This window comes from Leptodactylus fuscus, chromosome 3 (genome assembly GCF_031893055.1).
Source record: "Leptodactylus fuscus isolate aLepFus1 chromosome 3, aLepFus1.hap2, whole genome shotgun sequence".
Taxonomy (NCBI): Eukaryota; Metazoa; Chordata; class Amphibia; order Anura; family Leptodactylidae; genus Leptodactylus; species Leptodactylus fuscus.
In genome coordinates, this window is record NC_134267.1 from 19170571 (window position 1) to 19198253 (window position 27683).

Here is a 27683-nt window from a genome sequence, read left to right on the forward strand (position 1 = left end):
TCCCAGTGACGTCTTTTCACGTGGAGGTTTTCCAGTGGTCTGCTCTAAATTAACCTCCGCTCACCGCACATTCCCAGTATGACTTGCTATGTACACTAAGCTGGGGTAGGGGGGGGAGGCGGTGGCGGTGGTGGGGGGCTCTTATTGATATTCTAAGGTCTGTGCTATTTTTAGACCTGTGTTAAAAGCCACTTTTGTGCCGTCCACTTCCTCTGCTGCTTAACATAACTGGACTGGCTTCCGCATTGACGTCGAGAACGCGTCCTAATTGCTTCAGCGTGTCATTTCCAAGAAATACAGGAGGCTGGCCTGAGATTTTGGATCACTGCGCACTACGCAATCAAAGTCAGATGTAGCAGAGCTGGAACGGTTATCAGTGCAGAGGTCCAACTTATCTCCTTTAGCTTCATAAACTGTAACATTACATATTCAGGTTAATCGCCATCCATGTAATACAAGCCCTGTATGAGTCTGCCCCAATGGGGGCCACTGGCACAGAACAGCTACTTTGACCCATGGAGGAGTGTTCCCTCTATGTAGGATACATCCATAGGGATTGCCTTCATGTGACAACCCCTTTAAAGAAGTCCCCACCAACTTCAACTCCATACGTCTTTTGATAGCCACTGCTCCGCTGATTCCAGCACAGTTGGAATTTTTTCTCTATCTCCTACCGTTCCTGAGCAATCACTGCTGTTACTTTCAGCACCCATCATGCTAATTATGTTCTCTACAGGTGGGTGGTCCTGGACTGTAGCAGGTAGCCAAGGACCGCCCACTTCACAGTAGAGAGCCTATAGGGTGCTGAAACAAACTGTACTGATTTCTCGGGAACGGTGGGGGCTAGAGAAAAAATTCCAATTGCATCGGAATCAGTGGAATGGTGACTATTCAAGTATATAAAGAGTTGGGATGGGTGGAGGTGGTGAAGGATTCTCTTTAAAGTTCTTATGCACCTTTTTGATTGCTACTACACAAGTATGTCCCTGGAAAAACAAGATTGGTTATGAAATCCAACATGCCCAATCCTTTCTCTTATGACTCTCCTCCAATCTGTCGTTGGGGTGAGTCATAAGACTTCCATACAATTAGCTAATTGGTGGGTTTGGACAACTTTTCCCTATGTATAGGCATCTATAGAGTATATGTTATACTCCAATCACATCCAGAACTGGTTTTACAATTCCTATAGTTATATTGAGGCTTGCCGTGGTCAGCAATCCCATTTAGGTTATTGATCCGTGGTGACACAACAATGCCTGCTAGCCCTGGTAACATCTCAGAATTACCATAACTCCTGCCGCAACTTGCAGTGCAGTGTCTCTATGATGAGGTTTTCTAAATACTACAGGAAAGCGGTTATGCATGCTGGGAGTTGTAGTTTTGCAACAGCTGGAGACCCGTACGTTCCTTACCCCTGGTCTATTCTATGGTCAAGGTGCCCATACATCTTGTTCAGCTGATAGCGATCTCCTCCGACATTGCCATACACATGCACACTTGGTTGTGCTTGTCTTTTCTTGGAGAAAGAGGAGAAAACTAGTTCCTGACATCTCTAGCAGAATAGTATTTTTTCCCAGAATAACAAAGTATTGGGTAAGACAAAATTTATCAGGCCCTGTCCTTTTTCCCCTCAACATCTGTATACAAAAGATAGCCCACCAGTAGCACCAGAGTCAGCAGGTGTATGTGGCCCTCTAGGATAGGCCGCCAATGTCAGATCAGTTGGCTTCAACTCTTGGCACCCCTGCTGATCAGCCAATTGAAGGACCACCCTCATCCCCCTTTACCAGACACAGATCCATACTTTTGGTAATAGCTTTTACAGCTCAGCCTGATTGATAATCACTACTAGCAAATACCACGTTCTCTTTGATCAGCTGGGGAGTCTGATCCCCAACAATCTGAAATCGATGATCTGATTTGAAGGCAAACAATTTCCCTTTTCAAGGGCAACCAGTTAATTTTTGAAAACAACTTTGGATGTGAATGGGGCAACAACACATTAACGCAAAAGCAACAAATACCTTAAAAGTGGTACTAAAACTATACCAGTTTTGCTGCTGTACAGTCTGTTTAACTCCTTCACATAGTTGATTGTCCTGTTGCTTCTGACATGGATCTGACAGGACACTGCTCCTGCTCCAATCGATTCTATGTAAAAGGTCCTATATGTGAAAAATCTTGCAGTTTATTGTTAGTTTAAAAAATTCAGGCCACAGAGCAAGGTCTTAGCCAGTGGTCACTGCATCGGTGTATAACGCAATCTTCTAGCAGTTCAGTGGTTAACACAGTATACACCAGTGGGAAAAATCAGCCATCCATAAATGGAAAATCCGTCCCCTGGTGGATTATTTTCCAGCAAGCTGAGTTCTCACACTAGATCCCAGCGCTGCTGCTCGGCTGGCTGGTGCACGGAGGCAGCTGTTGGCATTCTGTAGGGGTGAACACTATAAATAGCCATCACACGGGGACCTCTCAGATCGGCACAATCATTAGACCCTTCTATTGCCCACAGAATTTCTTCATTTACTAGAGATTGGACAGAGTCCAGGTCCTTACACTCTCATTTGTAGAGTCCTGGAGGAGGGAAAATACATTCATATGTCTTGTTGGTGGAGGAAAGCTAATGAGCCTTGGGTTGTGCCAACTTCCTTAAAGGGATTCTACCACTAAAGCACTTTTTTTTCTAGTTACCACGTCGGAATAGCCTTTAAAAAGGCTATTCGTCTCTTACCTGTGGAAGTGCTCTCCGCCGCGCCGTTCGTTCAAAATACCGGTTTGTACCGGTATGCTAATTAGTTCTCTCGCAGCGATGGGGGCGTCCCCATCGCAGGAGCAGCGATGGGGGCGTCCCCATTGCAGCTCGAAAACCGACCGCAGCGCCGCCTCTCTGGTCTTCTGTATCCTCCCCTTGCCTCTTCAGCGTCTGTCGGACGCCTGTGCAGTATGCTCTCTGTTCGGCGAAGATTGCCGAACGTACTGCGCATGTGCGAAAGTGCGATGCCCGCACTATGGCTGGGACCGCAATTTCGCGCATGTGCAGTACGTTCGGCAATCTTCACCGAACAGACCGTACTGCGCAGGCGTCCGACAGTACGCTGAAGAAGCAAGGGGAGGACACAGAAGACCAGAGAGGCGGCGCTGCGGTCGGTTTTCGAGCTGCAATGGGGACGCCCCCATCGCTGCTCGTGCGATGGGGACGCCCCCATCGCTGCGAGAGAACTAATTAGCATACCGGTACAAACCGGTATTTTGAACGAACGGCGCGGCGGAGAGCACTTCCACAGGTAAGAGACGAATAGCCTTTTTAAAGGCTATTCCGCCGTGGTAACTAGAAAAAAAAGTGTTTTAGTGGTAGAATCCCTTCTTCCTTAACGTGGATGTGGCATCTTCTATTGCTTCCTCATTTACATTTATACCCTTGGATTGAAGGGATATGTCACAAACAATCCCTCCGCCCCTAATCCCTCCGCCGGATCTGCTGCCTTCACTAGCCTTCTGCACAGCTTCATTCTTGGACTGATTCCTTCATCTACAGTCCCTGAGGGATGTCTTCTCCCTTGTGTGAAAACCTTTGTGATCTGCCCTCTCTGATGACTCAGATGCTCTCATTCCCCTTCCACTGTTTTGACCTTTTTTTTGGGGAATCTCTTTATTTTTGGAAACTTTACACAATATACAGTAATACAGAAAATGGGCCAAGAGTCCTTATTTATAGGTGCCAAGGGCTGGACAAAGGTGCCCCTAAAAAGTTACATTAGCAGTATCAGTACCAGTTATTTATGATCTATCCTTAAGATCGGTAGGGTGTAACGTCTGTGGATCAGTTGTTTGAAGCAGCAGTGGCGCTTACTGACTTAAGAGGTCACGTGGCATCACGGTCATCAATCCCACGACCTGTTTGCAGCTCAGTCTTACACAAGTGAATGGGGCTGAGCTGCAATTCCAAGCATAGTGGCTGCACTAAAGTAGAGAAGAGACTGCAGTGCTCACCCAAATCTCTTCAATCCACTGAATGGCCAAGGTGCACGTTTTCAGACTCCCATATATCTTAATTGATCACCTATTGTACATATAGGTCATCAGTTAATACGCCCAGAAAACCCCTTTAGCAGTGAAGGAACAAGTCAACAAAGCCAAAAGAATTGTTCTATTGCATCTGTATCAGAAACAACACAACAACCAACTATGTGAAGGAGTTACACAGACTGTACACCAGCAAAGTGATAGGAAATACTTCATAGGAAGGGAAAAAAACATTTGCGTTCAAAAGTGTCCATAGCTTATAAAGATGTCTTCATTATCATGAGATAGATAGATAGATAGATAGATAGATAGGAGATAGATAGATAGATAGATAGATAGATAGATATGGGATGGATAGATAGACAGACAGATATGATAGATAGATAGATAGATAGATAGATAGATAGATAGATAGATAGATAGATAGATAGATAGATAGATAGATAGATAGATAGATAGATAGATAGACAGACAGACTGATAGATAAATAGATTGATAGATAAATAGATAGACAGATAGATAAATAGATAGATAGATAGACAGATAGACAGACAGACAGACAGACAGACAGACAGACAGACAGACAGACAGATAGATAGATAGATAGATAGATAGATAGATAGATAGATAGATAGGAGATAGAGGATATCGCTCCACTTTTCATTTGCACCAGTATAAATAAGTCTCCCTCCTAATAACTGTAAAACCACATTCATGTAGAGTATATAAATGCCTACATGCTGACGGTTTCCTGTTCTTTCTCTGTCCAGATTGTGTCTGCCGTCCAGTATTGCCACCAGAAGTGTATTGTACATCGAGACTTAAAGGTAATGTCATTTATTTACTTCTGATGTCGCTTTCGGGTTTAGTGTTCTCTTTGTAATTTTTGCATCTATTTCCTTTTTTGCGTTACGTCTCGGTCCGGGGACAATCTGCTTTTTTTATCTTTTTATTATAGAGGAGTGATAGCAACGCTCCCCCTGCTGGTGACTACTTGTTTTAAGTTCAGTCCCAAAATATCCATTGACCCTATACGTATACAGTGTGACTATTAGATATCCCCTTTGCCTGCTACGTGCAGCTTTGGTTTATTGTATTATTTACTTTGCTCTTTAATAGCGCTGTAACCAGTTCTGCAGCTACATGACAGTTTCCATAGCAGCGCACCATATAGTCGCGCTGCTGTGACTTACATCAAGGCAGGGGTCCCTTATATGAATATTACTCTAGCACATTTTCCTCTTTCAGGCCAATGAATGGAAAAAATCCTTGATGGCTGCAGATTGTTAGTGCTGCCCTACACATCATTCCCCACGGTGGGACTATTAACGAATTATCTTATCTTATCATGGGTATCCAGAAATCAGTATCACCCTATATCTCCAGTGACCTGTGCAAGGTTTCAGTTGTGGCACCTTGCAGGTTGCAATGCGAGCACATTCCCTTTCATTAGGTGCAATGTAATAGGATGAGTCTATAAATATTATGGCACCCGGCTACATGTACTACACATGTGATATCCCGGGGTATCCCGAAATCAGCATCCTACAACATCTCTGGTGACCTACATCAGGTTGCAATCATGGCACCTTGCAGGTTGCAATGCAAGAATATTCACTTTCATTAGGTGCAATGTAATAGGGTGACTGCAATCTTATGGCACCCAGCTAAATGTTGTACACACATGAGATACATGTTATGGGTACCCAGAAATCAGCACTGTCGTACACCTCTTTGGTGACCTGTATTAGGTTACAGATCTGGCATCTTGCAGGTTGCAATGTGAGCACATTCACTTTCATTAGGTGCAGTGTAGTAGGGTGACTCTGCAATTTTATGGCACCCGGCTACATGTACTACACATGTGATACATGTCATGGGTATCCAGAAATCAGCATCTTCTGACATCTCTGGTGACCTACATCAGGTTGCAATCGTGGCACCTTGCAGGTTGCAATGCAAGAATATTCAGTTTCATACAATACAATATACAATATAGTAGGGTGACTCTGCAATCTTATGGCACCCGGCTACATGTACTACACATGTGATACATGTCATGGGTATCCCGAAATCAGTATCTTACAACATCTCTGGTGACCTATATCAGGTTGCAGTCAAGGCACCTTGCAAGTTGCAATGCAAGAATATTCACTTTCATACAATACAATATAATAGGGTGACTCTGCAATCTTATGGCACCCGGCTACATGTGGTATACACGATACAGCTCATGGGTACCCAGAAATTAGCCCTTTCATACACCTCTTTGGTGACCCGCACCAGGTTACAGTTCTGGCATCTTGCAGGTTGCAATGTGAGCACATTCACTTCCATAAGGTGCAATGTAATAGGGTCACTCTGCAATGTTATGGCACCCGGCTACATGTCGTGTATCCCTAGCCCTATGTATGAAAAGAGATTGGATCCCTATTTTCATGCATTGATAACTAGAACATATTGCTCTGGATGGGCGTGCATCTATTACTACAGGGCGAGGGAGGTAACAGTAAGATACGTTGCAAATCACTTATCTCTCCGTTGGATACCGCTACTAGGGTCCCTGATAACAGTTTATTGTTATATTTTAGGTTTGGGGGGAACCTTTAATAGAATATCGGCTATGCACCATAACTTGTCCTTGCTGTCCTCGGCCTCCCCTGTCTTCTGTCTCTTCTCTGTAATGATCCCTCCCGGCAGGGGTCTGTCATTAGCACTGACGCTCCCGTGTCCTCTCAGATGATAGTATAATCGGCACAATATGGGATGCGCAGGGTCTGTATGTAAAGAATTCATGATCTGCTGACGTAATCTCTTATCTGAACAGGCAGAAAACCTTCTCCTCGACGCAGACATGAACATCAAAATAGCCGACTTTGGCTTCAGCAACGAGTTTACCATTGGAAACAAGTTGGACACGTTCTGCGGGAGCCCTCCATATGCAGCACCTGAACTGTTTCAGGGGAAGAAGTATGATGGCCCCGAGGTCGATGTGTGGAGTCTGGGGGTTATCCTTTACACCTTAGTCAGCGGGTCCTTACCCTTTGATGGACAGAATTTAAAGGTAAGCGTGCAAATCAGTAACCAACATGTCCTATGGTGATCACATAGAGATATATAGTCACAATAGGGACAGGTAAAGGGAGTGTCACCAGAACACAGTATATGACCCCAGCCCCACATCACCCCATTATCTATCTGGGTCTAGTATGTATGGTGATACTAACCTATCTATCTGCAGGGCTGGGGTGATATACTGTTTTTGGTGACACTAACCTATCTATCTGCAGGGCTGGGGTGATATGCTGGTTCTGGTGACCCTAACCTATCTATCTGCAGGGCTGGGGTGATATGCTGGTTCTGGTGATACTAACCTATCTATCTGCAGGGCTGGGGTGATATGCTGGGTCTGGTGACAGTAACCTATCTATCTGCAGGGCTGGGGTGATATGCTGGTTCTGGTGACACTAACCTATCTATCTGCAGGGCTGGGGTGATATGCTGGGTCTGGTGACAGTAACCTATCTATCTGCAGGGCTGGGGTGATATGCTGGTTCTGGTGACAGTAACCTATCTATCTGCAGGGCTGGGGTGATATGCTGGTTCTGGTGACACTAACCTATCTATCTGCAGGACTGGGGTGATATGCTGGTTCTGGTGACAGTAACCTATCTATCTGCAGGGCTGGGTGATATGCTGGGTCTGGTGACAGTAACCTATCTATCTGCAGGGCTGGGGTGATATGCTGGTTCTGGTGACCCTAACCTATCTATCTGCAGGGCTGGGGTGATATGCTGGTTCTGGTGACAGTAACCTATCTATCTGCAGGGCTGGGTGATATGCTGGGTCTGGTGACAGTAACCTATCTATCTGCAGGGCTGGGGTGATATGCTGGTTCTGGTGACCCTAACCTATCTATCTGCAGGGCTGGGGTGATATGCTGGTTCTGGTGACACTAACCTATCTATCTGCAGGGCTGGGGTGATACGCTGGGTCTGCTGACACTCTCCCTTTTGGAACCTGTCACCTGTTTTGGCTTCCACACCTAACCTATCTATCTGCCGTGCTGGGTTCTGAGATGACCGACTCCCTTTAAGCTAGCCATGGCTCGTTCAAGCAGAAAGTCAGATTGGATTTTAACTTTGTTTTTTGTTTTTTTTTCTTTAAAGGAATTACGGGAGCGAGTTCTACGAGGAAAGTACCGTATCCCATTCTATATGTCCACGGACTGTGAAAATCTACTAAAGAAACTTCTTGTCCTGAACCCCGTGAAGCGAGGCAGCTTAGAAGTAAGTCACCTGTGTCACACAAAAAAAAACCTTGAAACTAACTGTTCAAATATTTTAGATTTTTTTTTCCTTTTTTTTTTTTTTTTTTTTTTTATTTTAAATTATAAAATATTTTTGAATGCTTCCCCCTGTTGGCCACTGGAGGGAGTGTAATGTGTGTACTGTGATTTCTAGTTGCTTAAGGACCTTTGATAATATCCAAAACTGCAAATATCGAGAAGAACAGGGCAAAGGTCACGCCAAATATTGACGGCATTTACATTTCTCTTTTCTTCCTTCATGACAAAAAATAAACTATTAACCCTTTTGTTTCTGGAAGCATTCTTACTTCACAGCATTGTACCAAACCCTCCCCCCCCAACACACCTGCCTAAAACTTTTGCACATCTTTTATGCATGTAAGTTCACTGCGGCAAACGTCAGGAGATTTGCAGATAGCCAGAAGAAAAGTAAGATAAAGAACTTTCCTTGATTTTTGATTTTTTCTCCCTCTTCCATAGCAAATAATGAAGGATCGGTGGATGAACGTTGGCTACGAAGACGATGAGCTGAAGCCGTACACCGAGCCTGAACCTGATAACAACGACACCAAGAGGATAGGTAGGTGGCGCTATATATATATATATATATATATATATATATACACGCTAGGGCAAGGGAATAAGTGGGCAAACAATATGGCTGCTGTAACCTTCTTGGTTGGTTGCCATTCATATCCTTAGTGCTGTAAGTCTTCTTGAAAGACACTTCTTTGCAACTAGAGATGAGCGAGTACTATTCGAAACTCCCGTTTCGAATAGCACGCACCCATAGGAATGGATGGAAGCGGCCGGCACGCAGACTTTGCCGGTGGCCGGCCGCTTAACCCCCTGCGTCCATTCATTCCTATGGGTGCGTGCTATTCGAAATGGGAGTTTCGAATAGTACTCGCTCATCTCTAGTTGCATCGTTTTTGTATCTTTTTGTGGCGGAAGTTCTGAGTCTTTTTGTCCGTGTTGCAGACATTATGGTCACAATGGGATTTTCTAGAGAAGAAATCACTGAGGCTGTTGTTAGCCAGAAATATGACGAAGTGATGGCTACCTACCTTCTGCTGGGAAGAAAACCTCCAGAGGTGAGCGGGACTTGTGCATCATCCCTCTGTCTTTCTGTCATCTATATGCTACAGTATTTACCTAGCTCGGTAGCTTTTTTCCATTTCCAGAAAGTGTTATCAGCGGCACATCTGTCACTTTAATTTGAATATCTTTCAATGTACAACAGTGACACCTACAGGACAATGCAATGTACTGCATCTCTGGTAATGCAGCAGTTATACGCTTTGATAGAGAAGTATGTTGCGGTTGTTTTTCCGGATCAGAATAAACTGGTGATCTAAAGCATATGCACTGTTCACATGGTGCTGATTTTCTGCGTTGCGGTTGGTAGAGATCTTCAGTCCTCCGGATGGTAATGGTCACACTCTTTTCTTGCAGTTTGAAGGCAGTGAATCTCTCTCCAATAGTAACCTGTGTCAGAGGTCTCGGCCCAGCAGTGACCTAAACAACAGCTCCGTGCCATCCCCTGCCCACATGAAGGTCCAGAGAAGTATATCAGCCAATCAGAAGCAGCGGCGGTTCAGCGATCACGGTGCGACTCTTATTGTGATATCTTTCTTTGCAGCAATGGATTATGGGCCTGGGACGTTGCTAATATCTCCATGATTTGATGTTCTTCTCAAAACATTCAAAAACAGCCCTGATGTTTGCTAAGGGCGCCCTCTGCTGTAGAAATGTAGTATTATATATTGTCTATTCATATGAGTGCCATGAAATTGTACATGGTCAGGCTGAGTCTTCCATAGCAGATCTCTGGTATATCAATCTCCCCTGTCAATGATGTGGATATGCCTGTCCTAGGGAACATAGAAATAAGAAGTACTAATGTAGAATTCTCTTTAAAGACTATAGACACTTTAGCACTGAAATCTTTTATAGTTCATTTAATTCCTAAATACAAACTGAGCAAATTTTTATATAGTCTTCATTAAAAATTCCCTATTATTTTGTTGCGGTATAGTCTGTGTAACTCCTTCACTTAGCCGGTTGCTTCTAACAGAACAGAGAGCATGCCGCTCCTGGCTCTATTGCCTCTCTCAGCTCTCCCACTCCTTTGTTTCAGTGTTAGAGATAGAGAGAATGTGGGGGAAACCTAAATGTAAATTTAAGCAACTTTCTCAATAATATTCATTAAAAACTCCTTGTCGTTTTGCTGCTGTAGAGTCTGTGTAACTCCTTCACTTAGCTGGTTGCTTCTAACAGAACAGAAAGCATGCCGCTCCTTGCTCTGTTGCCTCTCTCAGCTCTTCCCCTCCTTTGTTTCAGTATTAGAGATGGAGAAGTGGGACAAGGTTGTCCATATAGTTCCTAAATGTAAACTTAGGGTGCCTTCACACGGAGTTTACGCTCACTGATGCTGAACGTGTAACTCGTTCCGAATCCGTGGCGTTAAAACAGATCCCATTGCTTTCTATGGGAGCCAGCATACGTGCGCTCCCCATAGAAATTAATGGGCTGCTTTTTTCCCCTATTGCTTTCAATGTGATACGCGCGTATCACAATAGGGAAAAAAGCAGCCCATTCATTTCTATGGGGAGCGCACATATGCTGGCTTCCATAGAAAGCAATGGGATCTGTTTTAACGCCGCTGATTCGGAACAAGTTACACGTTCAGAATCAATGAGCGTATACTCTGTGTGAAGGCACCCTTAAGCAACTTTCTCAATAATATTCATTAAAAATTCCCTTTGGTTTTGCTGCTTTAGAGTCTGTGTAACTCCTTCACTTAGGTGGCTTTTCTGTTGCTTCTCACATACCTCAGACAGAATGCTGATCCTGGTTCTCCCGACTCTCTCTTCTTTCCTCCTTCGTCTCAGTGATAGGGAGAATGGGGAGTAAGTTGATCATTTGATTCCTAAAAGCAAAGTTAAGCAACTTTCTAAATAGTCTTCATTAAATATTCCCTATTATTTTGCTGCTGTAGAGTCTGTGTAGTTCCTTCACCTAGCTGGCGTCTAACATAGATCAGACAGAATGCTGTTTCTGGCTCTGCCATCTGTCTCTGCTCTTCTTCTTTGTCTCAGTGACAGACAGGGATGTCGAGGAGGATGTTGTACATGTCAGGCCAGAGTATAGAGTGGTGGGGAGCATCCACATTATCAGGCAGGGCAGATCACATAAGTTGTATTTAGGGGGAAAAGTTTAAACAACATTGTGACGGCAGAGGGCGTAAATCACACAGACTGTGTATGAGTGTACAGATGAAGGAGAGCACACATGATGTAGATGACCTCTTGACTTATAATGGGTGCATGCAGTTTTATATATAAAGTCTAGGATTGCTACCCGAGCCACAATACATATATACACACACTAGGTGCAGCCTATGGACTCGCTGGAGCAGGCCGTTAAAGTCTATGTCCAAGTATTGTGTTAGTGCCTTCTAACTCCTGTGTGTCAGCATAGACCGTAATTCTGGCATTCCGTTCATGAGCCAGCATTCTCAGAAAGCTGCTGATTCTCCTCCTCACTGCCTATGCTGCAGTTTATGGATTTGTGGTCGGACAGGGAAAAGGTGAAACTGGATGAGATGATATTTATTAATGTGGGATTATCATCAGTAAGCAACATCTGTAAGTGCAGTATAATGGAGGCGGCCAGGAATAGCTGCGCTGGTGGGGTGGGATTGATCGCAGCATCAGCCGCGTCCATTAGGATGATCAATACCCAACCCTTTCCATTGGCGTAAGAGCTGGGACTGCATGTGCTTCACTGGAGACGGGGAATTCATAGCTTTTCCATCATCTTCCTCATTTTGCTGATTCCGTCCAAAAATTCTTTGTTATATCTATTGCTAGGAAAAGGAGTATCACCCAGCTTTCCCACAGCTCTGAATGGCAAATATGTTGACCTAGCTGTTCCCCTGCATAACTTGGGAAAGCTGGGTGACAGGCGTATTGGTTTTCACCTGGTTAGAAATATTAGTGATGTGACGGTTTATGTCTCCGCAGCCGGACCCTCGATCCCTCCATCTGTGTCATACACAAAGCGAGGACAGGCAAACAGTGTCGAAAGTGAGCAGAAAGAAGACTGGGACAAAAATGGCTCCCGCAAGCTCAGCAGCGCCACCGTGGGGTCTAAGGGAGAGGTGACTGCTAGTCCGCTGTCAGGTCCAGAGAGAAAGAAGTCCACAACTGGGCCTAGTGTAAGTGATAGGATCTATCAACCTAGGCATCTATCTATCTATCTATCTATCTATCTATCTATCTATCTATCTATCATCTATCTATCTATCTATCTCCTATCTATCTATCTATCTATCTATCTATCTATCTATCTATCTCCTATCTATCTATCTATCTATCTATCTATCTATCTCCTATCTATCTATCTATCTATCTATCTATCTATCTATCTATCTCGCCCCATCATGTCTGCAGACCCCTCACTCCCGGTCTCCTCTCCTCTTACAGAATAGCCTGTTTCCTGGCAGCGGGATGACCAGAAGAAACACTTATGTTTGTGAACGCACTACTGATAGACTCAATGCTGTACAGAATGGGAAAGACAGCAGGTGAGTAGCCATCAGGGACCATCCCTGCTCCAGGATATATATATGTGAAGCAGCAGGCTCTGGATGAACAGTGCCAGGTGGTAGATTGCAGTGATACCTGGAGTCAGGCCTGATAAAGCGCTGTTCACATCATGTATTTTACATCTAGATATTGATGTCTATGTACCTCTGATGACCGTCGTCCAGTCTCCTTTTTTTCCTGTGTTTTTTGCATCCTCTGTGCAATGGATGGCTAAACGGATGTACAAAATGTGATGTGAATAGAGCCTGAGTACTGCTGCAGTGGTGGGTACAGTCTGTGGGGCTCCTGGAGTCGCTCTGACAGTGAACATCAGACGGAGTATTCTCCAGAATCTTCCTGTAGTTGAGCTGTCATATGGCGGCTGAAAATAGAAGCAATTATATATTACTCATAGATAATGACTGGTCTGTACGAGCGGCAGCGACAGGAGCTCTTATCTAGACACATGTCACTTATACTGCACATACATGGGGGCTGAAGGGATCTTATATGGAAATTATCTATGGATCTATCTATCTATCTATCTATCTATCTCCTATCTATCTATCTATCTATCTCCTATCTATCTATCTATCTATCTATCTATCTCCTATCTATCTATCTATCTATCTATCTATCTCCTATCTATCTATCTATCTATCTATCTATCTCCTATCTATCTATCTATCTATCTATCTATCTCCTATCTATCTATCTATCTATCTATCTATCTCCTATCTATCTATCTATCTATCTATCTATCTATCTATCTCCTATCTATCTATCTATCTATCTATCTATCTATCTATCTCCTATCTATCTATCTATCTATCTATCTATCTATCTATCTATCTATCTCTCCTATCTATCTATCTATCTATCTATCTATCTATCTATCTATCTATCTATCTATCTATCTCCTATCTATCTATCTATCTATCTATCTATCTCCTATCTATCTATCTATCTATCTATCTATCTATCTATCTATCTATCTCCTATCTATCTATCTATCTATCTATCTATCTATCTATCTATCTATCTATCTATCTCTCCTATCTATCTATCTATCTATCTATCTATCTATCTATCTATCTATCTATCTATCTTTTATCTATTAATGTCATATCTATCTACATACCTATCTCCTATTATTTACATGCTTCTTGGATAAATAACACTGGAATTATTATTTTATGGAAGAGCGTCACTCTTGTTCACAGGTTGCGTCTGGTATTGCAGCAGTTACTTGAATTGCAACATTCTTTCCAACATATTACAAGTGGGCGGGTCTTCAGAATCACTCTCTAATTATTTTTTTGTGTGCATTGAGGATAATAGGAGTGATGATTATTTTGCAGCTTAACAGAGATGTCTGCGGGCAGCACATCCTCTACAGGCTCCGCAGTCCCCTCCACCCGACCTCGCCACCAGAAGTCAATGTCAGCCTCAGGACATCCCATTAAAGTCACCTTACCTACTATCAAAGACGGTACAGAAGGCTTCCGGCCAAGGTAGTTGCTTGCACTGCTTCGGATATGTTATATTATGTTTCACTCCGCGGGGATGGCGTAGGCCCGGGAGACGAGCTGGTGCGGTCAATAGCTGTCACACATAGGCAGCAGCCGGCAGAGTATGTTCACACAGCACAATCTGACACTGATTTTGAGGTGTATTCTGCCTCAGAATCAGTGCCTGGTCTCTGCTCCGAATCTGCCTCTTATTGTATTCAATTGGTGTCAGAGATCAAAGCAGGACCCTGAAAATATAAGTGTCCTGCTCGATCCTGACACAGAGTCTGTGTCCGATGCATGGGGCAAGTCCATTTGACAAAAATCCACCCCAAATTACAGTGTACTTTCTCCTACATGACCATACCCTTATGCTCTGTTTACATTTGTGTTAGGCTGTCCATTGTTCTGGTCCATTGTAGTTCTAATAGACTGCTATAAGAACAGACAGATAAGGAACCTGATAGATCCCATCGACTATAATGAGATCCGTCAGGTGTTCATTGTTTGTAAATGAATCTGCAAAATGATTAATAACGCAAAGAATGTGCTGCTATATCCAGTGGCGTAACCAGGAATGGCGGGGCCTCAAGTTACCCCAGCAGGTAACCGCTTATTAAAAAAAACCATCAGTGGCCCGACGGGGCCCGTAATATCCGAACCCTGTGACAGTGGCTACCACTGCTACTCCGGTAGTTACGTCCCTGGCTATATCTCTATATACCAGTACATGATACACAGAACCAAAGATGAAAAGTGAAAGTCGCTTTGTAAAAAAAAAAAAAATTGCGTAAAAACAACTACACCCCTTTTACCAGGTCTTAAAGGGATTCTACCATTAAAATCAAATTTTTACTCGTTCACACATAGGAGTAGCCTTAAGAAAGGCTATTCTACTTCTACCTTTAGATGTCTTCTCCGCGCCGCCGTTCGGTAGAAATCCCGGTTTTCGTCTGTATGCAAATGAGTTCTCTCACAGCACCAATGCTGCGAGTGAAATCTCTAGAGACGTCTCCATCTTCTTTAGGAACGGCCTCTCTACACGTCTTCTTTCGGGGCTGGGTTCAAACTTTTAGGCCTCGGGCAGAGCAGACTACGCAGACTTACTACACAGTAAGTAAGCGGCCATTTTCTTGTGGCCACGGGCATGCGCAGTCGGCTCTGTCCGAGGCCTAGAAGTTTGAACGCAGCTGCGGAAGAAGATGCGTGAAGAGGCCTTTCCTGAAGAAGATGGAGGCAGCGCTGGAGATTTCTCTTGCAGAATTGTGGACGCCCCCAGTGCTGTTTGAGTGCTGAGAACCGCCCCCAGTGCTGCGAGAGAACTCATTTGCATACTGGCGCGAAGAAGACATCTAAAGGTAGGAGAAGAATAGTCTTTCTTAAAGCTATTCCTACGTGTGAATGAGAAAAAATGTCATTTTAATGGTAGAATCCCTTTAAACTAAGGATCTGGGGTGTCCTAACACAGGCTGCAGTGCTATCTATGAGAGGTTTTTCTTTGTTTAGTGACGGGGTGGATACTCGCAGCTGAGACATAAAGGGGCGACTGACTCTTACACTTTTTACACGATTTTCACAGCAGTGCAAACCAGAGAGTACCGGCCACGTCTCCTTCTGCCCACAGTATTAGTACATCTACACCAGATCGGACTCGGTTTCCTCGCGGGAGCACCAGTCGGAGCACTTTCCACGGAGAGCAGCTCAGGGATCGTCGCACTGCTACGTATAACGGACCACCGGCATCACCTGCCCACGAGACCACCCAGTTCTCCCACAGTAGGAGAGGAACGTCCACCGGTATTATCAGCAAGATTACCTCCAAGTTTGTACGAAGGTAAATAACTACTAAGGGCAAATATGGAGATAGCCTGCGTACTGAATAGTCAGGTGGAAGGCGGCCATTTTGTAGTCTGAACCATAACCTCTGTGATCAGGAGGAATCAACTAAATTATTGTTGGTGCAGCTGATAAAATGGCCGCCCCCATCTGTAGTCACCAGTAATGAAAATTAGGACTAATTGCAGTTGCCATAGTGGAGTCTTGGATTGATATAAAAAACACAAATATGGCGGCGTGCTCCTCACTGTCAGATGGTCCGAAGGGGGAGTCTAATATGTAATATTTTACTGTCAAATATTTTCTTGTCCATCCAAGTACAGCCTATTAATTTGAGTTTATAGAGGGCCCTCCCCTAAATTCATCCACTTGATATGTGGCCCTCAATTAAACCATGGGCCCTGCAGTGAACACAATTTAATAGTTTATATATAGAATTAATATGTACATTGTATTATTTACCTTGTCCTGAGTTACATCATGTATTATACTCCAGAGCTGCACTCACTATTCTGCTGGTGGACTCACAGAACAGTGCATGTAACTTTGAAGTATAACATAGGATGTAACTCAGGATCAGAACAGGATAAGCAATGTAATGTATGTACACAGTGACTGTACCAGCAGAATAGTGAGCGCAGCTCTGGAGTATAATACAGGATAAGTAATGTAATGTATGTACACAGTGACTGCACCAGCAGAATAGTGAGCGCAGCTCTGGAGTATAATACAGGATAAGTAATGTAATGTATGTACACAGTGACTGCACCAGCAGAATAGTGAGCGCAGCTCTGGAGTATAATACAGGATAAGTAATGTAATGTATGTACACAGTGACTGCACCAGCAGAATAGTGAGCGCAGCTCTGGAGTATAATACAGGATAAGTAATGTATTGTATGTACACAGTGACTGCACCAGCAGAATAGTGAGCGCAGCTCTGGAGTATAATACAGGATAAGTAATGTAATGTATGTACACAGTGACTGCACCAGCAGAATAGTGAGCGCAGCTCTGCAGTATAATACAGGATAAGTAATGTAATGTATGTACACAGTGACTGTACCAGCAGAATAGTGAGCGCAGCTCTGGAGTATAATACAGGATAAGTAATGTAATGTATGTACACAGTGACTGTACCAGCAGAATAGTGAGCGCAGCTCTGGAGTATAATACAGGATAAGTAATGTAATGTATGTACACAGTGACTGTACCAGCAGAATAGTGAGCGCAGCTCTGCAGTATAATACAGGATAAGTAATGTAATGTATGTACACAGTGACTGCACCAGCAGAATAGTGAGCGCAGCTCTGGAGTATAATACAGGATAAGTAATGTAATGTATGTACACAGTGACTGCACCAGCAGAATAGTGAGTGCAGCTCTGAAGTATCTAATAGTTACTTAGCTCTGTATATAAACTAGTCAAATATGTGTTCAGTTGCATAAGGAGGACCATGATATAGAAAAACACATTTGGCTGTTATAAATAATTTTACTGAAAATTCATGTCTCATGATAAGGTTTGATATGTTACAATTTACTCGATACTACACTATACTGGAGCAAGGAATTTTGCCTGAAATTACCTGTTGCAATCTCAGAAGCAATCTGCTATTTTGCACTTTCAAGAATAATGTGCACACAAGGGCACCATTTAAATGGAGTATCACCAGAACCAGCATATCACCCCAGCCCTGCAGATAGATAGGTTACTGTCACCAGACCCAGCATATCACCCCAGCCCTGCAGATAGATAGGTTAGTGTCACCAGAACCAGCATATCACCCCAGCCCTGCAGATAGATAGGTTACTGTCACCAGAACCAGCATATCACCCCAGTCCTGCAGATAGATAGGTTAGTGTCACCAGAATCAGCATATCACCCCAGTCCTGCAGATAGATAGGTTACTGTCACCATACCCAGCATATCACCCCAGTCCTGCAGATAGATAGGTTAGTGTCACCAGAACCAGCATATTACCCCAGCCCTGCAGATAGATAGGTTAGTGTCACCAGAATCAGCATATCACCCCAGTCCTGCAGATAGATAGGTTAGTGTCACCAGAATCAGCATATCACCCCAGTCCTGCAGATAGATAGGTTACTGTCACCAGACCCAGCATATCACCCCAGTCCTGCAGATAGATAGGTTAGTGTCACCAGAATCAGCATATCACCCCAGTCCTGCAGATAGATAGGTTACTGTCACCAGACCCAGCATATCACCCCAGTCCTGCAGATAGATAGGTTAGTGTCACCAGAACCAGCATATCACCCCAGCCCTGCAGATAGATAGGTTAGTGTCACCAGAACCAGCATATTACCCCAGCCCTGAAGATAGATAGGTTACTGTCACCAGAACCAGCATATCACCCGAGCTCTGCAGATAGATAGGTTAGTGTCACCAGAACCAGCATATTACCCCAGCCCTGCAGATAGATAGGTTAGTGTCACCAGAACCAGCATATCACCCCAGTCCTGCAGATAGATAGGTTAGTGTCACCAGAATCAGCATATCACCCCAGTCCTGCAGATAGATAGGTTACTGTCACCAGACCAAGCATATCACCCCAGTCCTGCAGATAGATAGGTTAGTGTCACCAGAACCAGCATATCACCCCAGTCCTGCAGATAGATAGGTTAGTGTCACCAGAATCAGCATATCACCCCAGTCCTGCAGATAGATAGGTTACTGTCACCAGACCCAGCATATCACCCCAGTCCTGCAGATAGATAGGTTACTGTCACCAGACCCAGCATATCACCCCAGTCCTGCAGATAGATAGGTTAGTGTCACCAGAATCAGCATATCACCCCAGTCCTGCAGATAGATAGGTTACTGTCACCAGACCCAGCATATCACCCCAGTCCTGCAGATAGATAGGTTAGTGTCACCAGAATCAGCATATCACCCCAGTCCTGCAGATAGATAGGTTACTGTCACCAGACCCAGCATATCACCCCAGCCCTGCAGATAGATAGGTTAGTGTCACCAGAACCAGCATATTACCCCAGCCCTGAAGATAGATAGGTTACTGTCACCAGAACCAGCATATCACCCGAGCTCTGCAGATAGATAGGTTAGTGTCACCAGAACCAGCATATCACCCCAGCCCTGCAGATAGATAGGTTAGTGTCACCAGAACCAGCATATCACCCCAGCCCTGCAGATAGATAGGTTAGTGTCACCAGAACCAGCATATCACCCCAGTCCTGCAGATAGATAGGTTAGTGTCACCAGAACCAGCATATTACCCCAGCCCTGCAGATAGATAGGTTAGTGTCACCAGAACCAGCATATCACCCCAGTCCTGCAGATAGATAGGTTAGTGTCACCAGAATCAGCATATCACCCCAGTCCTGCAGATAGATAGGTTACTGTCACCAGACCCAGCATATCACCCCAGTCCTGCAGATAGATAGGTTAGTGTCACCAGAATCAGCATATCACCCCAGTCCTGCAGATAGATAGGTTACTGTCACCAGACCCAGCATATCACCCCAGTCCTGCAGATAGATAGGTTAGTGTCACCAGAATCAGCATATCACCCCAGTCCTGCAGATAGATAGGTTACTGTCACCAGACCCAGCATATCACCCCAGCCCTGCAGATAGATAGGTTAGTGTCACCAGAACCAGCATATTACCCCAGCCCTGAAGATAGATAGGTTACTGTCACCAGAACCAGCATATCACCCAAGCTCTGCAGATAGATAGGTTAGTGTCACCAGAACCAGCATATCACCCCAGCCCTGCAGATAGATAGGTTAGTGTCACCAGAACCAGCATATCACCCCAGTCCTGCAGATAGATAGGTTAGTGCCACCAGAAGCAGCTACCCCCACCAACTCCAACTTTTTGCCTCCTTTAGTAGGGGCTGTTCTACTGATTCCGGCACAGTTGGAATTTTTTCTCTAGCCTCCACCGTTCCTGAGCAATCATTTCTAATAGTATCAGCACCACAATGATAATTAAGCTCTATATTGTTAGGTGGGCGTGTCCCTGACTATGGGTTGTAGCTCAGGACCGCCCACCTGGCAGTAGAGAGCTTAGTTAGTTTATTGGGTGTTGAAACTAACAGAACTCTTGCTCAGGAATGGTGAGGGTTAGAGAAAAAATTCCAACTTTGCCAGGATCAGTAGAGGGGCAGCTATTAAAAGATGGAAGGAGTTAAAGTTGTTGGAGTTGGTGAAAGGTCCCCTTTAAGAGTTTTTCTTTTGAGTTATCATCAGAAGATTTCAGGCAAAAAACACAGAATATCTGTATCCAATTCAATAATTGCAAACCAAGACTTCCTTATAGCTTGCTGCCTATGGGTGTGACGTTCTTCTAGCACATGACATCTCTATGATACATTTTTGTGGCTCATCATTGAATCTGAACCTTGACTTTGTTTTGAGGGATCCGAGTGAAGTTGAAGCGAGTGGCAGAACAGACACCTCAAGGTGAGGAGCTGTCATACTTACCTCTGCCTCTGGGCTGCTATTCTGCAGTGTCCGTCTTGTTTTCTTCTTCGGTGTGCGCATTCACTGCCTTGACAACGTGGCCGAGCTTTTTGTCTTCTTTATGAAACTTTTTATCAGCTTTAAAGGTGCAATTCCTCCCTGGAACTTTATATTGTAGAAGAACCAGAAACAAAGTGGTATTTTTAGCTTATTGGGACCCAGGTGGTTGGGTTCTGGAATAGTATGGGTGTCACATTAAAGGGATCCTATCATTAAAAGTCAATTTTTTGTCCCTAACACATAGGAATAGCCTTAAGGAAGGCTATTCTTCTCCTACCTTTAGATGTCTTCTCTGGACCACCGTTCGGTATATAATCCTGTATACGTCGGTATGCAAATGAGTTCTCTCGCAGCACTGGGGGCATCCTCAATGCTGCGAGAGAACTCTCCAGCGCTGCCTCCATCTTCTTCAGGGACCAGCTCTTCACGCGTCTTCTTCCAGCACTAGCTTCATACTTCTAAGCCTCGGGTCTAGGGCAAAGCCAATCTGCACATGTCTGCCGGCTACAAGAAAATGTCCGCTTACAATACTGTGCAAGCGGCCATTTTCTTGTGGCTGGCGGGCAAGCGCAGTCGGTTTTGCCATAGGCCTAGAAGTTTGAAGCCAGCGCCGGAAGAAGACACAGGGAGAGATCGTTCCTGAAGAAGATTGAGGCGGCACTGGAGAGTTCTCTCGCAGCATTGGGGATGCCCCCAGTGCTGTTTGAGTGTTAGGGACCGTCCCCCAGTGCTGCAAGAGAACTCATTTGCATACCGACAAAAATCGGATTATATACCCAACGGCAGCCCGGAGAAAACATCTAAAGGTAGGAGAAGAATAGCCTTTCTTAAGGCTATTCCTACGTGTTAGGGACAAAAAATGACTTTTAATGATAGAATCCCTTTAAATAGCACTGGACACTAGTGCCAGGTTTATCAGCCCCATTCACACTGCTGCTTATTTCAACACATTCCACATTTATGCTTTTAATTGGAAATAATAGCTGTGACTGTTCTGTCCACCTCTGTGCCGTGAGCAGTAACACAAAGGTCTAGGGCTCTAGGGCGGCTCATGGAAAACACTACTGGTGGGTAGAGCAGTGAAGGGGTTAGTGGTGGCATCCCCAGTGGTCTAGTGGAGCAGTGGAATGGATCAGAATATCCCTGGTGGTCTAGTGGAGCAGCGGAATTAACGATAGCATTCCTAATAGTCTAATGGAGCAATGGAATTAATGATAACAACTCTGGTGGCCTAGTGGAGCATGGGGATTAATTAGAACATTCCTGTAGCTCCCTGGTGGTCTAGTGGAGAAGTAGGATTAATAATAACATCCCTGGTAGTCTAGTCTAATGGGGCAGTGGAATTAATAATAAAATACCTGGTGGTCTAGTGTAGCAGTAGCATTAATAATAACATCCCTGGTAGTCTAGTGGAATTAATGATAACATCATTGACAATCTAATAGAGAAATGGAATTAATTATAACCTGGAATTAGTGATAACATTCCTGGTAGTCTGGTGGGGCAGTTCAATTAATAATAATATCCCTGGTGGTCTAGTGGAATTAATGATTACATCCCCAGTAGTCTAGTGGAGCAGTGGAATAATGATAACATCCCTGATAGTCTAATGGAGCAGTGGAATTAATTATAACATCCCTGGTGGTCTAGTGGAGCAGTGGAATAATGATAACATCCCTGATAGTCTAATGGAGCAGTGGAATTAATTATAACATCCCTGGTGGTCTAGAGGAGCAGTGGGATAATTCATAATATCCATGATGTCCAATGGATCAGAAGAATTTATTTTTACAACCCTGGTAGCCTAAGAGAGTGGTAGAATTACCAATAACATCCCTGATAGTCTAGTGGAATTAATGATAACATCCCTGGTGGTCTAGTGGAGCAGAAGAATTAATAATAACATCCCTGGTGGTCTAGTGGAGCAGAAGAATTAATAATAACATCCCTGGTGGTCTAGTGGAGCAGAAGAATTAATAAGAGCATCCCTGGTAGTATAGTGAAATTAATGATCACATCCCTGGTGATCTAGTAGAACTAAAGATAAGGTTACTGTAATGTACGAGAAAACCATGGAGAGTGTGAGCATGATAAGCTATATTTTTATTAGCCCCTTCCCCTCCGGCCCTTGTGCATAAGAATAGACTGCACAAGCTATTTGTCCGCCCCTTGTCTGCTCCAATTCCCTAGCTTTGATGTATCTTTGTACCGCCCTAGTTGCAGCCTTGCCAATGGGTAAAACATGGGACAGAAGGGCCCCATTGAGGTGGCCCCAGTGCTGAGACTCCCACCAAACTAGTATTAGTGGATAGATAGATAGATAGATAGATAGATAGATAGATAGATAGATAGATAGATAGATAGAAAACCTCTTAAAAAGTTGATACAATTTATAATGGGAAATTTTGGCAAATAATTTGGGTAAATTCCTAACTGGAGTATCAGGTATTAGTCTAAAATTTGCACAATACCCTCATCTGACGATGTTTTTATAGGGGATTGCACCTTTACGAGCAGAATTTGTGTTCTATGTGCAAACCTTCTGTCCATGCTAAACACAAATTCCTGCTCAGTCTGTTCTGCACAGAATGGCTCTTAAAGGGACGGTGATGCCTAAAAACAACTCCATGGGGAACCAAAAAAAAATCATAAAAAATAGATAAAAGAAATTCTTATTATTAGTGGCGCTTTATTGACAAATGACAACTAAATCGATCAACTCTACAAATGAATTGTCATGAAAACGTGGAATAAACCATGGCGTTGTTTTTGGGTGATGCGTTCCGTATAACATAACGTACAGCAAGTGCATTAAAAATATATTAACAGCTTGTTGTGTTGTAAAACTGGATCCGGTGTTCTTATGTATACGAGTGTAACGTTTCATACTACTTTGCGGTATATTGTACATTACGCAATTTAAAGGGACATAAAAATTTAAAAATATATATTTATGACCCAATTTCTATAATATTCGCTCTTCCCCCAAGTCTGTTTTGTTCCAAATTACAATCCAAATAATAAAAATAATTTAAAAAAAACTTTCTAAATGTGCACCAGGAGGAATCCATTCATGTCTCCTATAAGGGCGGAGCTTCTGCTCATCTCTCTCTTGTCAAGCCCCACCCCTTCATCCATTTCCTGCCAATAATTTAGTATTTTTCTAATATTGGGATCCCCACCTACAAGCTGATCACGAGGTCCTTGTCCCAAGTTGTTGTACTAGGTTTCTCCTCCATTCTTATACATAGGTTTTTCGTTATTCAGCTGTTTGCCCCTAGTAACAGACAGCAGTTTGTCTACTGGTGTCAGACATGTGACGTAACAACATCAGCCCCAACCCTTCTTCCTAATCTCAGATCAGACCTGGCTCTTTCCGTAAGGCAGCTGGATACAGCACAAGCCCTTCCCCACAGTTTGGTTTTCGTTGCCAAGAGAACCGGAACTCTATGGCCTATTCTTCAGTAAGACCCATTAGGGGGTCTTCACCTGGTGGAATTTGACGCTGAATTTGTCAAGCCGAAAATTTCTGCTTCAAAAATTTGAAGCAGACTTTTTTTTGGCTTGCCAAAAACAGATGAGGATTTTGCTGCTGAATTTGAAGCAGATTTTGATGCTGAATTTGAAGCAGATTTTGATGCTGAATTTTGAGTTCCACTGTATTTTGCCTTTATTGGGCAGGGACAAATTCCAATCGAGCAGAGAAAATTTAGTCAAGTTCCGTGCCGGAATCTGCCTGAAGAAGGAGCAGAACACTGAGGCTGGGTTCACACAGAGTTTTTTGATCAGGAATTTGACGCTGAATCTGTTTCAAAAACTGCTTCACAGTAGAATCCGCTAGTGGTTTATCAAGGTCCATACACTGTGTTGGAGAAAAAAAAAAACAACTAAAAACACCACAAACAACGCCTCTTGTAAAAAAAAAACCTTCAAAAAACCATTTCCTAATTCCTGAAGCAGATTTTTTTCCTCTCCAAAATACTCAGTGTGAACCCAGCCTTATTTTGTCCGCTAGCTGCAAAAATCAACTATTACCTCCCACTGAAATGAATGGGAGGCGAGTTCAGGAAGGATTTGAGGTAAATTCTGTGTCAAATTCAACATTAAATTCCTACGTGTGAGCACCCCCTAGAGCTGGGTTTAGATGGGGTTTTTTGGTCAGGATTTTGATGCGGAATCGGCGTCAAAATCCTGACCAAAAAAAACGCCTCCCATTGAAATCAATGGGAGGCGGTCATTTCTTTTTTCCACGAGCAGTTTGTCCCCACTCGTGAAAAAAAGAAGCGACCTGCTCTTTCAGGCAGATTTTGTGGCAGATTCAGCCGTGGACGTCTGCCTGAAGATACTCTCTCCCAACTAGGCCCATTCATTTGGGCCTAACCCGGAGCAAAGTCCCACGACTGGATGCCAGTGCACTGCATCGGTATCCAGTCGCGGCTACCCGTTTTTTGGTCCGGAATCTGAGCGTCCAATTCCAGACCAAAAAGCCCAATCTGAACTCGGGGCGCCGCGCGAACACATTCTGTCGCGGCTTTCCGCTCCGGATTAGGCCCAAATGAATGGGCCTGGTCCGGAGGGAGGTGTCGCGAGGCAGCCGCGGAGTCCGCCTGAAGAAAGGGCACACTCGCTTCTTTTTTGCTCCAGCAGGAACACACCACTAGCGCAAAAAAGAACACTAGCGGTCTACATAGACCTCTATTGTTAGGGAGCGGATTTTGAGGTGGATTTGGCATCAAAATCCTCCCTCTCTTGCCCTGTGTGAACAAGCCCTAATCACATGGAGGAAATTGACACTGAACTTGACAAATAGAAGATTTCTGCTTCAGGAATTGGAAGCGGATTTTGCTTATCAAAACTGACGAGGATTTTGATGCTGATTTTGATGCTTTTGAAGTGAAATATGGAGACAATTGCCACTATATATTACCTTTATTGGGCAGGAACACAAATTCTGTGTCAAATTTCGTATGAAATTCCTCACCGTCTCCTGTTCACTTCATTCTCAGATCAAATCCATACAACACTTATTTTTCCGTTAGCTGAAAAAATCTGCTACTGCCTCCCATTGAAATGAATGGGAGGCCGATTTCAGGCAAATTTGAGGCCAAAATTCAATGCCAAATTCCAACATATGAACACCCCTTTACTTTTGGATATATATTACATGCAGGCTTTCTCCTCCTTCTGTGACTTCTCCCCCTAATCCACCTTGCTGAAATTTTTTAGTCACTGTAACATGAAAATTGAGGTTAAAATTCAGCTTGAATAAAATAGAAATTTTATTTTTAGGCAAAAATAGGTTCTAGTAACCTATAAAGTAACTTTTGAGTTCTGATAAAGGATATTTCTCCAGCCATTATACTGTAGTCCTTTGGTCTTTTTGGAAAAATTTGCAGAACTGTATTCTTGTAAAGCTGCATGAAATGACTCCATGTTTTTGTCTCCTCAGAAGCACCTCCGGGGAGCCAAGAGAGAGCCAAAAAGAAGACTCGAAAGATTCCAAGCCCCGTTCTCTGCGCTTCACCTGGAGCATGAAGACCACCAGTTCCATGGACCCCAACGACATGATGAGAGAGATCCGCAAGGTCTTGGATGCCAACAACTGCGACTACGAACAGAAGGAACGGTTCCTGCTGTTCTGCGTGCACGGTGACGCCCGCCAGGACAGTCTCGTACAGTGGGAAATGGAGGTGTGTAAACTTCCCCGCCTGTCCCTCAACGGGGTGCGTTTCAAGAGAATATCCGGGACCTCTATCGCCTTCAAGAACATTGCGTCCAAGATTGCAAACGAACTTAAACTGTGAAAATCTCGCTTCGGGGAGAATGTTCGTCACCACGTACAACATCTGAATGTACTGCTGGAAACTCCGCTGCCCGGGAGCGGAATCGGGCTTCTCAACCAGTAACGGGCATTAGGTCTCTTGGCTGGCACGCACGCCTTTCCCCTTACGTTACAAACAACGCCCTTACTGCAATAAGGTTATACAGAAATCTCAAATCAATTGTACATTTTGAAATTCCGTATCCCTTCTACCGTAAATACGCGGCCGTTCGCGCGGCTTGTACAGCAAATCCTAGCGAACATTCACCACTCGGTCTATGTGGATAGAATTGTAAAATAGACAATTGATTGCTTTACGAAAAAGCAGATCTTGTATAGCTGGGTTTAGTTTTCTGTACAGACGTCTATGTTCAGTGTTTTTGTTCAGATAACCACGTTCTTCCTTGTTTCGATGAATTTTTTTTTTTCAATTTTTTGATTTTTTTTTTTAATAAATGCCCATTTTTTTTCTAAACCCCCACGACAACAAAGAAAACAGGGTTCACCCTCACGACTGCAAGAAGTCCTGGCGAGTCACCGACTCCACCGGAGAGTTTATCCATTAGGGCTGCCTTAGTTTTTTGGCAGTGACCACTCTCGGGGCTACTAGATGACCCTTTAAACCCCAAAGATGTGTACAGTATCCTAGATATACCTGGCAGTGTTTAGACGATTATGATGACAGTGTTAAAGGTGATTGAGAAATTCTATGTAAAACCCAGAGAATATTTTTATTTCAAAATTATTGGTAAATTTTTTGGGGCTCTCAAATGGAGGTCCTTATGTCTTCTCCTTAAAGTCCATATGCTGCACTGCTTCATTCGGTTAAGAGTTATGGGTGCACCCTTTCCCCTCCCTTATTGCCCACTTCATGTATTACATTCACTTCCGTTCTTGAATTTTTTGAAAAAATTTCCTAATTTTAATTTTTTGGCAGATGGTTTTTGGAAACGTCATACGTGAGGAATGTTCAGTATTGTAAGGTGGTCTATGGTAGAGATGTGTATGAAATACAACTCCGATAATCTGTTGGGGGCGCTAGGCAATATACTGGTGGGACGGGTATCACAGCTGGTAT

At 43.8% G+C, this 27683-nt stretch overlaps 1 protein-coding gene across 2 annotated transcripts in view; it reads left to right on the forward strand.

The window, feature by feature from the left end:
• The window catches only part of MARK1 (microtubule affinity regulating kinase 1), a 98207-nt gene extending 71157 nt beyond the window's left edge, over positions 1–27050 (forward strand). The window contains exons 7-18 of one of the 2 annotated variants that reach the window (XM_075267110.1): positions 4800–4856; positions 6857–7093; positions 8199–8318; positions 8819–8918; positions 9320–9432; positions 9794–9947; positions 12367–12560; positions 12829–12929; positions 14292–14444; positions 16021–16275; positions 20680–20724; positions 26234–27050. In XM_075267110.1, the coding sequence (XP_075123211.1) occupies positions 4800–4856; positions 6857–7093; positions 8199–8318; positions 8819–8918; positions 9320–9432; positions 9794–9947; positions 12367–12560; positions 12829–12929; positions 14292–14444; positions 16021–16275; positions 20680–20724; positions 26234–26588 (1884 nt within the window). In that variant the 3' untranslated portion in view covers positions 26589–27050. Of the gene's footprint in view, positions 1–4799; positions 4857–6856; positions 7094–8198; positions 8319–8818; positions 8919–9319; positions 9433–9793; positions 9948–12366; positions 12561–12828; positions 12930–14291; positions 14445–16020; positions 16276–20679; positions 20725–26233 lie in introns of those variants that run through there. The other variant, XM_075267111.1, reaches the window with a different exon arrangement.
• Positions 27051–27683: the final 633 nt, after the last annotated feature.